This window comes from Vombatus ursinus, unplaced genomic scaffold, assembly GCF_900497805.2.
Source record: "Vombatus ursinus unplaced genomic scaffold, bare-nosed wombat genome assembly UNPS02014784.1, whole genome shotgun sequence".
NCBI classification, from domain to species: domain Eukaryota; kingdom Metazoa; phylum Chordata; class Mammalia; order Diprotodontia; family Vombatidae; genus Vombatus; species Vombatus ursinus.
In genome coordinates this window covers 6,665,357-6,680,540 of record NW_020954562.1, presented here as the reverse complement: position 1 = coordinate 6,680,540, position 15,184 = coordinate 6,665,357, and the positions used below count along the sequence as shown (strand labels likewise).

Genomic DNA, 15,184 nt, shown 5'->3' with positions numbered 1-15,184 from the left:
AATTAAGCAGAGTCAATTAAGGAAAAGAAATCTCTAAAAGACTGAAGAACCAAAGAGCTTTTAAAAATAAAAGACACTGTAAAAAAAGAATTAGCAAATTTACACAAAGAGAGCGTTAATTTTCTATAGTTAGGGATAATGGGAGAGTGCATTTAGGAGAAAGGGACGGAGTGGAGTGGAGGGTGAGATCTTTTTCGATCAAAGCTGTCCATCCTAACCAGTAAACATTTTTATTGGGATTATTTTTGTTGTTGAAGCTGCAATAATAGTTTAGGCAAGAAGTAATCCAAAAATGAATGAAGAAGAAAATTAAGATGCAAATATATTGATGTACACTACTTAAGAATACTAGTGAAGGAGAGAGAAACCACTATAACATGAGTTCTGTATTGGGCCCTGGCTTGGTCTTAAAAAGGAAAGATTTGCCTTTTGGGGCAAATTGAAGAAGGATGAGAGAAATGCAAGGCAAGCGATCTCAGATGTACCCCTTATCTTGCCTTATCTTGACAAGAGAACAGTGAACATGATGTCCTTGAGACAGCAGCCTCAGTAATCGTAGACCCAGAGACACCCAAGATGAAATCACATTGTTAAGAAAGGAAAATAGTCAACAGCTAACATGTATGACAGATCATCCCGTGATCACTGGCTTTACTTTTTGGTAACATTTAGCTATCATTCTTCAGTAACTTAAGTAATTCAGGCAGTAATCCACATACATACTTGCAGGATCCCAGATCTAGACCTGGAAAGGTCAGCCCCCCTCCCATTTTATAGTTCATGAAACTGAGGCCTTGGGAGTGGCTTTCCACAGGTTACACAAGTAATAATCATCAGAGGTGGGATTTGACCCCAGAAGACATTTTCTCTTCTTCCCACATAGGAATATATATTTTCCTGTCATCTCTAATTATCAATTCTTTTTGTGATTAATAACAACAATAGTAATAATAATTATTATCATAATCATAGTTCATTTTCGTAGTCTTAGGGTGTGTAAAACATTCTTACAACCCTGTGAAGTAGGTAGTGTATGTTAATACTTGTCTTTTCAATGCCTAACGCTTTCCCTTATGCATAGTAGGTATTCCTGTTTCCCAGATTAGGAAACTGAAACTCTACAAAGTTAATGACTTCCTCACTTTTACAGAATTGCTGAGCATGCAATTTAAATCCAGGTCTCCCGGCCCCACATTCAGCTCTCTAAATGCGACATCACGCTGCCTCTAGGATTATGAGACCACAAAACCTGGATGTCTCCACTCTGAGAATGGTTTCATGTAGGGATCAGCGTTATAACACTTGCTTGGTTGACATCAGATGGCATCTGGCTGCCCTAAAATTAGGGAGGCTTGGCTGACTCAGGAAATACAGATCCTGCTAGAGGAGTCACAGTCTTGGTAAGGTCAATGTAGGGAGCAGTCAACCTATGAACTTGACGTAACAAAAATAATAATAACAAATAAAGGCTAGCATTTACATAGCACTTTAAAGTTTGTAAAACTTTACACAAGTTAACTCATTTGATCTTCACAGCAACACTTTGAGTAGGTATTATTATTGTCCCCATTTTCCAGATCATACTTGATGGAGGTTAAGTGACTTGCCTAGGATCATAACAGCCAGTAAAGGTCTGAGGCAGGATTTGAACTCAGTTTTTCCCCAATCCAAGTCTAGTGCTCTCTCTGTGGTACCACCCAGCTTTCCCCAGGGCCCTTACGGAATTCATCAGTGCCTGTACTCCAAATGCAACAAAGTGCTTTCTAGTACATCTTAATCCTTGTTCTATGAATAATCTCATGGGAGGGACACCTAGGTGGCGCAGTGGATAGAGCACTGGCCCTGAAGTCAGGAGGACCCGAGTTCAAATTCAACCTCAGACCAAACACTTGACACTTACTATAACTGTGTGACCCTGAGCAAGTCACTTAACCCCAATTGCCTTAAAAAAAATCTCATGGGGATCTCTCTGTGAAAGGGAGAGAAGGTCACAAGTCACAAGAACCCATCCTAGCCCTGATGTCTGAATTATCCTTCATCCCAAGTTTACATCTACAGATCCTTAAGAACGATGCTAAAGACAAGCCAGAAGCAAAATATTACTCATTCATTGAGCTTTGTGGCAGCCATAAGTGGGCCTGGCCAGGCCATAGAGAAAGTAAGCTCTCTTGATGAATACAGAGAAGGATGGGAAGACTTACAACTGATACAAAGTGAGGTAAGCAGAGCCAGCAAAAGGGTAATACAAAATGACTATAGCAACACGAGTGGAAAGGACAACTGCCATAAAACATTCAAACAAGACAAGAAAGGTGAGAAGACACCTCCTCCTGCAACTTTGCAGAGGTTCAGGCCCACAGGTGTAGAACTTTGCCATTTGTATCAGATTTTTTTTTTATGCTTCAGTCAGTATTGCTGAATATTTTTCTTTTCATCTTTTTCTTTTTTATTAATTTTTACTAGGGATGACTCTCTGGGAGTGGGAAGGGGGAAAATCTAAGCTATATTAAAAACCAAAAAGTGTATATAAAAATCAATTTTCAAAAAAGAAAGTAAGCAGTCTCAGAACCCCCCAGGCAAAATGGAAGGATTGCAGATACCTGACACTAGCTGTGTGACCCTGGGCAAGTCACTTAACCAGCTCACTTAAACAAGCAAACAAACAAAATGAGAGGATTGAATTCTTAAGGTAAGGCCTGGGAGTGGCAAGAAGATTGGGAATCAGAGGACACAGGTTCTAATCATGGTTCTGGTGGAAGGACTGTGTCAGGACGGATAGTGTACTAGGCTTCTATTCAATAGGACCTTGGATCAAAGCTTACTTGGGATGGTTATATTATCTGTGCAAGCCCGGACAGTTGGCTGAACCTTTCTGTGGCTCAATTTCCTCATTCTGTCATTTGGGGATAATAATAGCTCTTACCTCATAGGGTTGTTGGGAGAATCAGGACAAGATAATGTATGTAAAACAGTGCAAATCTTAAAGTTCTGTGTTGATGTCAACTGGGTAATTATCTGAACTTTCTGAATCTCACTTTCTTCCAAGATAAAATGAAAAGGTCACACTAAGCCATCTCCAAAGTCACTTCATCTCCGTGGTTCCATGCATATTGAATCATTTTTTATGCGCTTGCACAAAACAAATCAGGGACTCTGGCCTAGAACTGAATGGGAGGAAGAGAGCAGGTTGGATTACATTTGGGAAATTGTTCATTGCTTTCAATAATGCTAGTCTTCTCTGGGACACATAAACTCATATTTTTTAACACCCCTATTCTTTCAGTAATGCTGCTTGGCTGCCAATCATGGAACACCAAAATCCATAAAAAATTAAAATAGCAGTCGACTTGATCAAAGGGCACTAAAGGGACACTTAGTGGGTATAAATGAGCTACAATAAGTTGCCAGCAATATTATGCACACAAGAAGTAGCATCACAGATACCCAGGAAATGAAGAGAGCCAGATTTGTAATGAGAGGACCTGAGTTCAAGTTGTAACTCAGTTTCATCTCTTTGAACATAGGCAAGGCACTTAACTTCTCTTGGCTTCATTTTCTTCATCTGTAAAATTAGGTGTTTGATTTGGATCACCTAAGGCCCCTTCCAGCTCTAATTCTACAATCCTGTAATTTCAGTGGGGAAAAAAAATAACAAGATCACATTGTAAAACCAGAGGATATAAAGCAGATGAACAGCCTGAATGTTGTACTAAGATTCACATAATGTTAAGAGTCCTAGAGCAGAGGCTCCCAACATCTAAGGGGCTTAAGAAACAGAACAAGCTAAGTGATTATGTGATTCTATTGAAATCTTTCAATGGTGGTAGTATGCCTGAAAAATTTTGTGTTTTGGAGAGGGAAGGGTGGGCAGTGAGGAAAGAGAGGAGAGTGTTTCAGTGCATCTGAAAAATTTGAATGAGACATTTGAAGGAATAATCCCTCTTGGCCAAAACTAAGTGAGGTTTGACTTTGAAACCTTTTTCATTTTGAGCTGGAAAAAGTCAATGACAATGATCCAGTGAAAGACAAGCCAAGTGTAATTCTTAGAGCAAACTCCAGAAACTGGAGGTACGTGAAGGTTTAGTGAAAGCCCAAGGCGATAAAGAGATTGGAAGTGGTTGGGCACCTCTGATGGCCTTCTGTGTAAGAGATCTGTGGGAGAATATGGACAGGAGTCACACAATAAGGGATTGTGGTCAGCATGGGTGGAAATCGTGCCTAGAGCAGTGAGATGAAATCTATTTTAATATTGTCACCCCATTAGTTTATAAGCTTCTTGAGATCAAGAATTTTCTTTTGCATCTTTTTTTTTTCCATGCCTGGCACATAGTAGGTGCTTAACAAATATTTGTTGATGTCTTGATCAATCCAAATTGAAACATTAAAATATTAGCTCCAAGAAGTACACCAAGTGTTTGAAGTAACATAAGTTTTTGCTGTTTGTGGTGTTTTCAATAAAGACTTGAAGAGATTATTCAGAATCCGCCATTTGAACAAGTTACTGAATTTTTGTTGCCCAAACATCTGGTTTAACAGCTGGTAGACCGAGTGCTTTGCATTGAATTTAGAAAATTGAAAGTAACATAACTTTCTCTGTGTTTGTATGCAGCTATTATATATGTGTCCCTTTATGGGTGTGAATTTGATTCTTACTGCATTATTTCAGAAATAAAAATGATTTTTGGTCTGACAAGCTCATTACAAACTGATTCCTGAATTCCTTCTCCCTCTTTTTTTTTTTTTTTACAGCTGGGATCATCGTCTTCTGTGCCTTTTACCTCGATATTTTCCCAGCTCTCTGTGACTGTTGTTGTCCCTCTCATTATTGGCCAGGTGAGTTCCACCCTCCTATACCCAGCCTTCTGGCAAGAGAGATGAATAAACGGGAAGGGAGAGGAGTAAGTGTGTATATACATAGTGCCTACTATGTTCCAGGCACTGTGGTAAGCACTTTTTACAAATATTATCACATTTGATCCTTGAAATGGAATTTCAAGAGTGAGAAAAGTCTCAGAACCTAGTAGTAGTTACTTCTTGAATCTTTAGTCATCACATTATCCTTGCCCTTTATCTATTTCTATCACTTTTACAATGAAAGGCAGTACAATATAGTGGAGAGGGGACCTACACTGTAGTCAGGAAAGTCTACCCCTGACATCTACTAGTTCTGTTATCCTGGGCAAGTCACTTGCGGTGCCGCCAGGCTGTTCTCTAAAACCAGAAGCTACAGACAAGTTGCCTGTTTATATTAGTATGGGGCGTTCCCAAGTTGGGGACTCCCCACACAGATCACAGGATCATAGAAGCCATCTAGTTCATCACACTCATTTTGTGGGTGGGAAAACTGAGGTTGATGGAAATTAAGCGTCTTGCCCAAAGTCAGAAAGTTGAAAGCAAAGGTCTGGACAAAGGGAGGGAAAATCATTCTTGTACACATGAGTGATGGTAGAGCCATCCTATGATATGTATGGACTACTGAATGTTGAGTTTATTCTAGCCTCTCTGTAGCTTGCTTGAAAACAAATGGGAAACAACTAGCATACAGTGCTGTTTAGGAAATAATATCCACAAAATCAATTCCTAGGAAGACCTGGATATTGGACCCAAAGGTCAGTCTTAATGATGGTGCGTACATTGTTAGAACCAATTCTCTGTCATTTTACTTTCACCTTTATGTACTTTTCTGGAAGTTTATGATTACTTATGGATCTTGATAGGAACTGGGCCTGTGGGCCTGTGATTTCTTTGGTATGAGGAAATTCTGAATGAGGAAACTCCCCTGGTACAGGTTAGCACCTTCCCTGCAACTTGTGGTCTTAGTTGTCTGCAGCACTTAGCAGATGCGTGATTTGCCCAGGTCACGCAGCCAATGTGTGTTAGTAATAGAACTTGGATCCAGGTTGTCTTGTTTTCATTGTAGGCTCTCTATCCACCGAGCTGCGCTGATAATAATGCAGGAATACATCAGGGAGATGTGATTTCCTGCACGTAGAGACTTCTTCCACCCAGGCAGATCCCAGTCCATTTATCCATTATCCATTGGCCCAATCCATTTAGGACATAAGTCTTAGGAAATTGCTAAAACTCACAAGGGTTCAACGGTCTCCACAGAATCATATAGCTATAATGTGCCAAAGGCAAGACTTGAGTCATGTCTTCCCAACTCCACTGCCAGTCCTCAGTCTCCTATGTTGTACCACAACTCAATTGAAAATACTATTTCTTTTAATTCTGTGATTTTCTCCTGATAGGTTTAGGAAGTTTAGAGTTCCTTTTCTACCTTCACTTAAAATAATAGAAAAAAAATCTTCCCTGCTTAACTTCTTATGAGTGATCCACAGTACGTTAATTTGTTTTAACTTTTGTTTTTTCTCATGGAGAAATGTTAGATATTGAGTTCAGAGTGGAATATTGCTGAATCCCTTCTTTGAATTTCATTCTACAGACTGGGAACATCCATGAAAATGAATGTTTTCTTTCCTAATGCAGAGCAGGAGTTAAATTTGATTTGTTACTCAAAGAAAAATATAACTTACTTGTCTCTTAGATTTTAAACATGAAGAAAGGACTGAAACGAAAACAAGGAAGGTTCTATAAGAATAGCTTGTAACCCCGGTGAAATGATGACGGAGGAATTATGAACCTAGCATAATCCTGGGGCCACAACTGCGTAACTGACACTTAAAATAGCATGATAGGTGCACCTAACTGTAGCATAGTTAGATGGGTAGTTGTGGCTGCTTGATTGAAAATCAGACCATATAAGACTTCTCGGAAGAGGATTTTAATGGCATCGTCTGTGATAGCCTCAGATCAAATACAGAGTACATTAATGTTGTCCTCTGGAGGTATAACAAATACAGCTGGCAGTTCATAGCTCCATACTTTGTGTGTTGCAGACAATATCAGTTTAGCACCATATTTATTTTCTTGGTACTAGAAATCAATAATAGATAGTAACTCATAGTTGGTATACATTTTTCTTTATAGGCCTAGGGAATATTTCAGATACCAATGGTATAAATAAGCACATACTTCAGAATGCATGGACGAGTAAAGATTGGGTCAGAGGGGCTAAATTTTTACACAGTTTAATCAGCGTAAGACTCTTGAATTGGTAGAAATGTTGATTATTCCCAATAGCAAGCTGTTGGGAGACTTTTTTCCTATCCATATAATAAGAGGTAAAGTATTTTTTGTGGAGATTGTTTAATGCTTTCTTTAATTTACATCATTCTCACTTCTCAGTAACTTTCCCTACCCAAAGCCTCCTGTGTAATACAGAAGTAAAGCAAACCAATGCATGGCCCATGTCTGATGGTATAGGCTTCGTTTAGTCCCAAGGTCATTATCAGTCATCTAGAGTTGAGATAATTGCCTCCAAGGTCATTGTATCCATCTGATGTCTTGTAGTGTGGTTTTAATTTATGTTATCATGGCCATAAGTAGAGTGTTATCTTCATCCTCCTTATTTTTCTCTACCTCAATTCACACAAGTCTTCTAAATTTCTCTGAATTCCTTATATGTGTCCTTTCTCATGGTGCAAAAATATTCGTTATATTCATATATCCTTATTTATTCAGCCATTCTTCAATCCATCAAATCAATCAAAATTCCCCATTTTGTTTCTTGTGTTATTGTTGTTGTTGGGGGATATTTTTTGTTTTTGTTGCATTGTCATTTTTTTTCTTCTCCCCCATTAGACTGTAAGCTGCTCGAGGGCAAGGTCTATCATTTGCCTGTTTTTGTATCCCCATTGTTAAGCCCAGCTGGCATAGAGTAGGCACTTAATAAATGTTTATTGATTGGTTTTCTTTTGGAAATTTGGTCAGTGATCTTTAACTGAGCTCTTTTCTTTCTTCCATCTTCGAGTCCCTAAGCTCTCTATGAGTTTTAGCTCAGACCCCTTCCTTCTACAGGAAGCTCATGATCTATCCGACCAAAAAAAATTACTTTGTATTTACTTATCTGGGAACATATTCCAACATCCACCTTCCCTCTGGAAGAATATTTGCTACTTGAAGGCAGGCACTGTTTCCTTTTGGGGGTTTTATGCCCCCTGACTGACTACCACAATAACCTTGCACACGGCAAGTTCTTAATAAAAATGTTTGTTGACTGAAATTGAATTTCCAAAGTTCACAGAAAACAGAAACAATGAACACTGCTATAGTATTTCATTTCCTCTTCCAACAGACCTTTTTTTCTCCGTATCTAAATGCTTGTGACAAATTTTTATTTTATACTTTTTATTTAAGAGTGATTTATGATTAAATGTTAATGAAATAGAATTTTCACCCACCTTTCATCATATTCAACGAGCTCAGGCATTTTTCAAAGCAACAGACTTTGAAACCCACTGTTTTCTATGAATAAATAATAAAAAAGTATATCTGTGCATTATTAGTCATTCATTCTCTGGTCTCTCCATTAGCAATTCATTTTCCAGTTTAATGTTGGCACTGCTGCTTTCCTAGTAGACCTCCCTTAACTAAAGTTAAATTAGGAGGTATTAAGTTTGCACCCTCCTGCAACCTCTAGAATTATATCGGTTGTGTAAATGGGAAACTATCCCATTACCTTATATTGTTTCTGGTTAGAGGGAAATATTGGTTACATTATTCAGTAGAATGCATTGAAAAACTGGGTGGTCTAGTGGAAAAGAAAAGAAGAAACTGAGATAGCAGGCAGGAGATATGAGTTCTAATTCCTATCCCTCCACTAAATTCTTAAGACAATCTACTTATGCCATCTATACCTCAGTTTTCCTGTTTGTAACTTGGGACTAATATCTTTCCTCCTAGGGGATTCCTAAGAGGAAAGAAAGAAAGAAAATGGCCCAAATAAATATCACTATGGAAACTTCCAAAGAACAAAGAGAAATTTTTAAATGTAGCAAAAACAAAATCACCCCCAAACAACACCAGCTAAACAAAATCACAGAGATTTTATCCATCAATCAGGAAGCATTTGTTAGGAGGTTGCTGTGTGCTAGGCACTGTTTACTAAGGACTGGGAATACACAAAATAAGAAAAAGTAGACTTTGCCCTTTCTGTAAGACAGAATAGAATGGTAAAATGTTTAAGTGTTCAACAGATGCTAGGTTTCATTAGGTTCTCTGCCATTGACCCAGAGAATGGGTCCCAGAGAGGTTTTCAGCTGGGTGTTGCTTAAGTCACAAAACATGATGAACAGATTAGAACCCATACGTATATTTGATGGGATACTGCAGGGGTGTCAGACTCAAATAGTTAGGGTGGGCTACATATTGACTTAGAAAATCACAAATTAACACTATCTGTGCTTTACTGTATTTTTATTTATTTTGTTAAATATTTCACAATTACATTTTAATCTGATTTTGGTCTTTGGAGTGTTGCGGTCTGTGTGTCTGATATTTCAGGGATACAGAGTGAAAATTATAACGATCTTTGTTCTTGGGGAAAATTACATTTCTTCCTGAAAAGGAAAAGATTAGCAGTAAAATTGCCACCATGCATTCCCATTCAGAAATTCCCATTGTAGATTTTAAAGATAAGAAAGAAGAAAAGGCAGGGATGTGATATAAAAAAATTGACAAACTTAAGAATTGAATATAATTCTTCATAAGGATTCTGGAATTAGAGGTAATGTAGCATAATGAATAGAGTTCTGGGCTTACAGTCAGAAGGACCTAGGTTCAGTGACTAATGTGAAAATAGGTTTAATATGAATGTGTAAGTTGAACCTATATCATACATGCCATCTTGGGGTAGGACAGGGGGAGAGGTGGTGAGAAATTTTGGAACTCAAAATCTTATGGAAGTGAATGTTGAAAACTAAAAATAAATAAATTTATTAAAAAAAATATAAAAAGACCTATGTTCAAACCTGTCACCCTAGACAAGTCACAACTTCTGTGTCCTTCAGGTAATTTCTTAGGACTTAGCTACCAAATTGGGATCTATAATTACCTGGTGGAGGGAGTTTGCTAAGATGATAAGATCACAACTCTTCCTCTTCCCATAATTAGTTTAGGATATCTGAATTCTTTACCAAGATGTGTTATTTAACCCAATTAATGACCTGAGAGATGGTAAATATTTGGGACAGGACCCAGCTCCATGAAAATGCAAAGTAGCAAACCTAAGCTTCCCTATTTGTAGGACCTGCACCCTTCCCAGTTCTTAATTTAAAATAGAAAACTGAAGTATTAAACCAAAGCAATAAGAATTCCTACCATCACCCCATTCTCAACCTTCTTCACTGGGAAAAAAATAAAAGATAATGAAGATTCTGTAATGCTTTAATTTTATTAGTTCATTGAGGATAAATGAATGAGCATAAAGCCTGATAAAAGATAAGGTTGACCTACACCAGAATGTTGTTTTCCCTTCTCAGCATGATGTGTTTTTCTTTTCCTCAAGAGAAAATACTAGGACTTCTATATCCACTGCCTCGAGCAAAATCTTTGCCTCCTTAAGATTTGATAAAAAATCCTAAAGGACAAGGCAGTTCACAAGTTGGGTAAAATTGGCATAATTCCTGTTGCAATGGGGACCTGGATTGAAAGTGTCAGACTCATCGGTCCTAGAAGTACAGGAATTTCATAGGGTCATAGATTTAGAGCCAGACCTTCGAGGTCATCTAGTCCAGCCCCCTAATTTTGTGGATGAGGACACTGAGATTCACTTCAGTGACTCTCTCAAGGACACTCTGAAGATGATAAGTTTCAGAAAGAGGCATGTGTACGCTCCTTTGCCACCCAGTTTCAACAGTGCAGAATTTTTAGTTGCAATATTAAATAAACAAACAAGTAATTTGGGTCCTTTGAAAAGAGCAGACACTTCTGGGAATCGAATGCTTGTTTTAAAAAATCAGATTGAACTTAGCTGCAGACCCCGTCCAGATAGAATATGATAGATTCAGCACCTCGCAGAGTGCCTGGCGCTTAGTAGGTATTTATTGAATGTTTATTGATTGATTAGTCAGTGCTGAGAAAATGCCCAAGATGAGACTCCTGAACAAAGGGAGAGGTTCCAAACATTTTATCCTTCCCCTGTTATGCTTTTTTCACTTGGCATAGCCCTCATCTGAAATATTCCTTTGCAGTAGTTCATTTTTCTATGTCTTTATTGAGTACCAGGGAGACTATAGAATCTAGGATACATTTAAAGGCAAGGTAGTGGATTCAGGGGACAAGAGGGCCCCTTTTCCCTTTCCATCTCCTATAATGGCATATTGTCTACCTTCTCATCAGGCCATTGGTAGTTTGTTATGAAGGCATAGAGTTTTGGCTGTTTAAAGCTATTTTTAATGCTTGTAAATACAATTGGTGGTTATAGAGCAGCTTAGTGGTGGGTTGTCTAGTGCCTACCTGGCAATGATAAAATGCTGAGTTTTCCCTTGTTCCTCTTTGCTTGCATCTTTTTTGGGGTAGGGCTAGAAGAGTGTTGGAGAAGAGGGATTTTATATTTTTGTTTTCTCCAGGAGTGGGGTCGTGTAGACTGTAGAATATTGCAATCGAGGGGTTTCTGTTAGTCGAATGATTTCCTTCAGCATAACCTGCTAGAATATCAAATGGATAACATTAGACAATGCCCTGTATAAAGTGCTAAGCAGACAGTGGGTCGAAGCTTAGTCTCCATCACTACTTACTGGATGTATGACCTTAAGCAAGTCACATTTCTCTGAACTTCAATTTGTTCATCTGTAATAATGGGAAGAGGGGGAGGTTGAGCTAGATGACCTCTAATGTTCCTCCAGGCTCCAAATCTATGGAATAACCTAATTCATTCCCTAGAGAAGTTGATTTTGAATTTATGTTTGACAACTGTCTGCTTGATACTGCCCCATGCAAGTTTATAAAGTGTATCAAAGTATAAAAATGACCTTTGTGAATTCCCCCGCCATCAGGAGACTTCCAGAGAGCCACGACTTTGACCCAAAGTCATGGGCTCTTGCTTTGCCAAGCAATTCCACTGTCCAGGATCAATATTTACACCACCACCCGCCAGAAGAACAAAAACCTAGCCATTTGAAAGTCCACTTTTGGTGAAACTGTTTATATTCTCCATAAGGCTTCACAATGAAGCTCAAGGAGACAAAAAACACAATTATTTTATGCCTTTTATCTATAACAGTAGAGGTTAAGCTAGATTTAAAGTCTTAGAAAATTCTTCATATAATGAATACCATAAGTAAAATGGGAAGATTTGATTTTTTGAGTTTTTCAGCGTGATTTCTCTTAAAAAAAAAAAAGCAAGAGATATTTTATAAAGTCACCTTCAATTTTATTTTGGATTTTCAAGTTGATATCCTTTTTTTAATGCTCTTTTATTTTTATATATACCTTCCATATGGACCCTCCATTACAGTGTTATAATGACACGAATGACCAGTTAGGCAAAAAAAAAAAATTGACAAAACAGTTTACTCCTGTGGTCCCCCATTATTCCACCAAAAGTGAAACATGTTTGAATAGCTGTTTTTATGGGACAGAAATTGGTTATTGCAATTAATTTGAGTTCAGCTGTCCTTCAGTGTTGTCTTCAATTATCATAGTAGATGTCTGTTCATGCTAGTCTCCCAAATTTCTCTGAATTCTTCATTTTTTTTTCAGTTTTTAAGGACTCAGTGACATTCTATTACATTTGTATGCTACAATCTGCTCAGCCTTTCTCTAATTGATGGACACTCATTTTATTTCTTGTTTGGGAACACCATGGAATGTACTACTCTGGATGTATGAGAACTTTCCTTCTGCCATTGACCAATTTGGGGTATATTCCTCAGTAGTAATCTAGGTCAGTGTTTCTCGTATAATTCCAAATTGTCTTACAGAATGGTTTGACTAATTCATACTTCTACCAATGGTGTATAAGTTTGCCTGTCTTCCTACAGCATCTCCAACATTGACTGTCCTCATTTTTTATCATCTTTGCCAATTTAACAGGCACCTTAAATTTCAAAACCTAGGTTATTTCCCGACTTTCTTGAACCGTTGTTCATCTGGTTAATTCGGTGTATACTCCTATGACTAGCTAAATAATAATAATAGTAATAGTAATAATAGCTAGTATTTATATAGCACTTTAAAGTTTGCAAAGCACTTTATATATGTTATCTCATTTGATCTACCTTACAAGGTAGGTGCTATAATTATATACATGAGAAAACTGAGGTTAAAAGTGATTACATGCCTTTGCCCAGGATCACATAACTAGCAAGTGTCTGAGACAAGATTTGAACTTAGTTCTTCCCGACTCCAAGTCAGACGTTCTGTTGATTGTGCCAGCTGACTGCTGTGCTATCTGGTCAGATTCCTTCAAAGCTCCATTTATTGATTGACCATCAGGAAAGGCACCTGTTAGTTCTTGAAGAAGCTTGAAGATGATCCAACTTCCATTAGGTAGAGGGTTATACTGTGAGTCGCAGTTTTCTGTAAAGTGTATTCTACTGTGAATTTAAGTCTTCTTTTTCAAGGCATATTAATGATGCCATATTTAGGAGACAGGAGAACCCCATGGCGGAAGTCAGTGCAGGCTCCCTGACCTCATCATGGCTAATGGATCATGGTAGTACAACCTGCTGTGGCATTTCAGATGCCGGTCACACAGGATAATTGAGTGACAAGTCTCTACTGTAGTACTGTGGATATAGCTTTAAAAGAGTCCAGCTCTCTCCCACCCCCACCCCCCATTAAATGAAAGTTTTAAAGAGAAGTTAACAGATGGTTCTCAAAGCCAGATTCATCTCTACTATTCAGATCCTCCGTGTCACAGCAAGTTCTGAAAATGAAGGTGACTTTTGTCATTAAACTTTCATTTTACAAGACTCTTGCTAAACAACTTCAGATTTCTACTTCTCTTATGGTGAAGTCATGGCAGGTTCGTTCATTTTCAAGTGTTAATTCAGGTATTCTAAGAGCATGCAAATGGCATTTGTCTTTGGATTTACAAAAACTCCAGATATTCAGAGTTTGAATTATTTAAACTCCCACAACACATGCACTTTTTGCTTTTCAAGCATGAGTTATAATTTAATTAAAAACTTCTGGTGCATCGCTGGCTTTTTAAAATATTAATATGTTTCATGGATCACTTTAGATTATGTGCCGTCGTGAAATTCCTAAAGATGTCAGATTTTTAAGATTCCCAAAGACGCACTTGGAATGGTCTGTTGAGGCAAGGGGGACAGTGATAATTGCATCCATCCATTAGGATCAGCAGAGGAGATAAACTTTGGGGAGGCTTAATGGGCATGTCTCAGTGACAGCTAGCAAAGAACATTTGGCATGATTAAGGATGGATTTGAATGCAGTTGAAAATATACTCTCATTATGGACACCCAGTGGAAGTCGCAGTACAAATGTTAAATTCCCCAGAAGAAGAGTTGTGTGGCAAGGAAGCTTTGAAATCCGTTGCGGCCATCATCAAAATTATTCTCTTCCCTTTATGTCTTTCTGCTGTCAGGTTCACTTTGTGATGCCCAGCTTGGCTCCTGAAATCCTCTGAAAAAAGATGCAGACCTGTTGTTTCTCTGTTTCAGATCGTCCGAAGGTACATCAAGGATTGGCTCGAGCGGAAGAAGCCTCCATTTGGGACGATCAGCAGTTGTGTTCTACTCACAATCATCTACACGACCTTCTGTGACACTTTCTCCAATACTAATATCGACATGGATGGCCTCAGCCTTCTCATAATTTTGTTCATAAGTAAGTTTGGTACTCCCTCCCCCATCAGCACCACCTCCTAGCTCAGTTTTTAGGGGGATAGCAAATGGCAGTCTTTTCAATCTGAGTTCACTGGCGATGTTAACTCAGTTAGCTAAGATTCCTGCAGACTACTGCATGTTCATAACTTCAGAATGAACAGCTGCTCTCTAATAAAAGCATACCATTTGTCATTCACGGGGCCCTTTGTCTTTTAAATGGTATCTGCAGGTTAAGCAGAGACAGCTTTCTAACCCAAGTGACCATCTTGTAGCGATCAAAGGTGGCCAAGGCCAGGGCTAGGTGAATAGCATTTGTAAAGTTCAGCCCGAAGCGGAGCGCTGGGTCATGGAAATAGGGAGAGTCAGCCGACTGTGATGAGTGGGTAGAGTACTGGGCCACAAGGCAGAAGACCTAAGTACACCAGCTACTGTCACTGTCGCTAACTTAAGACTGAGGCAAGACAACCTCTCCCAGCCTCGCTTTAAAA

The 15,184-nt window shown here is 38.5% G+C and overlaps 1 protein-coding gene across 3 annotated transcripts in view; it reads left to right on the top strand.

The window, feature by feature from the left end:
* SLC10A7 (solute carrier family 10 member 7) overlaps nucleotides 1–15,184 on the top strand; it is a 285,221-nt gene that overhangs the window by 226,420 nt on the left and 43,617 nt on the right. For all 3 annotated transcript variants that reach the window (XM_027866968.1, XM_027866967.1, XM_027866969.1), the window contains 2 exons: nucleotides 4,750–4,833; nucleotides 14,532–14,697. In XM_027866968.1, coding sequence (XP_027722769.1) covers nucleotides 4,750–4,833; nucleotides 14,532–14,697 — 250 coding nt within the window. The remainder of the gene's footprint in view (nucleotides 1–4,749; nucleotides 4,834–14,531; nucleotides 14,698–15,184) is intronic.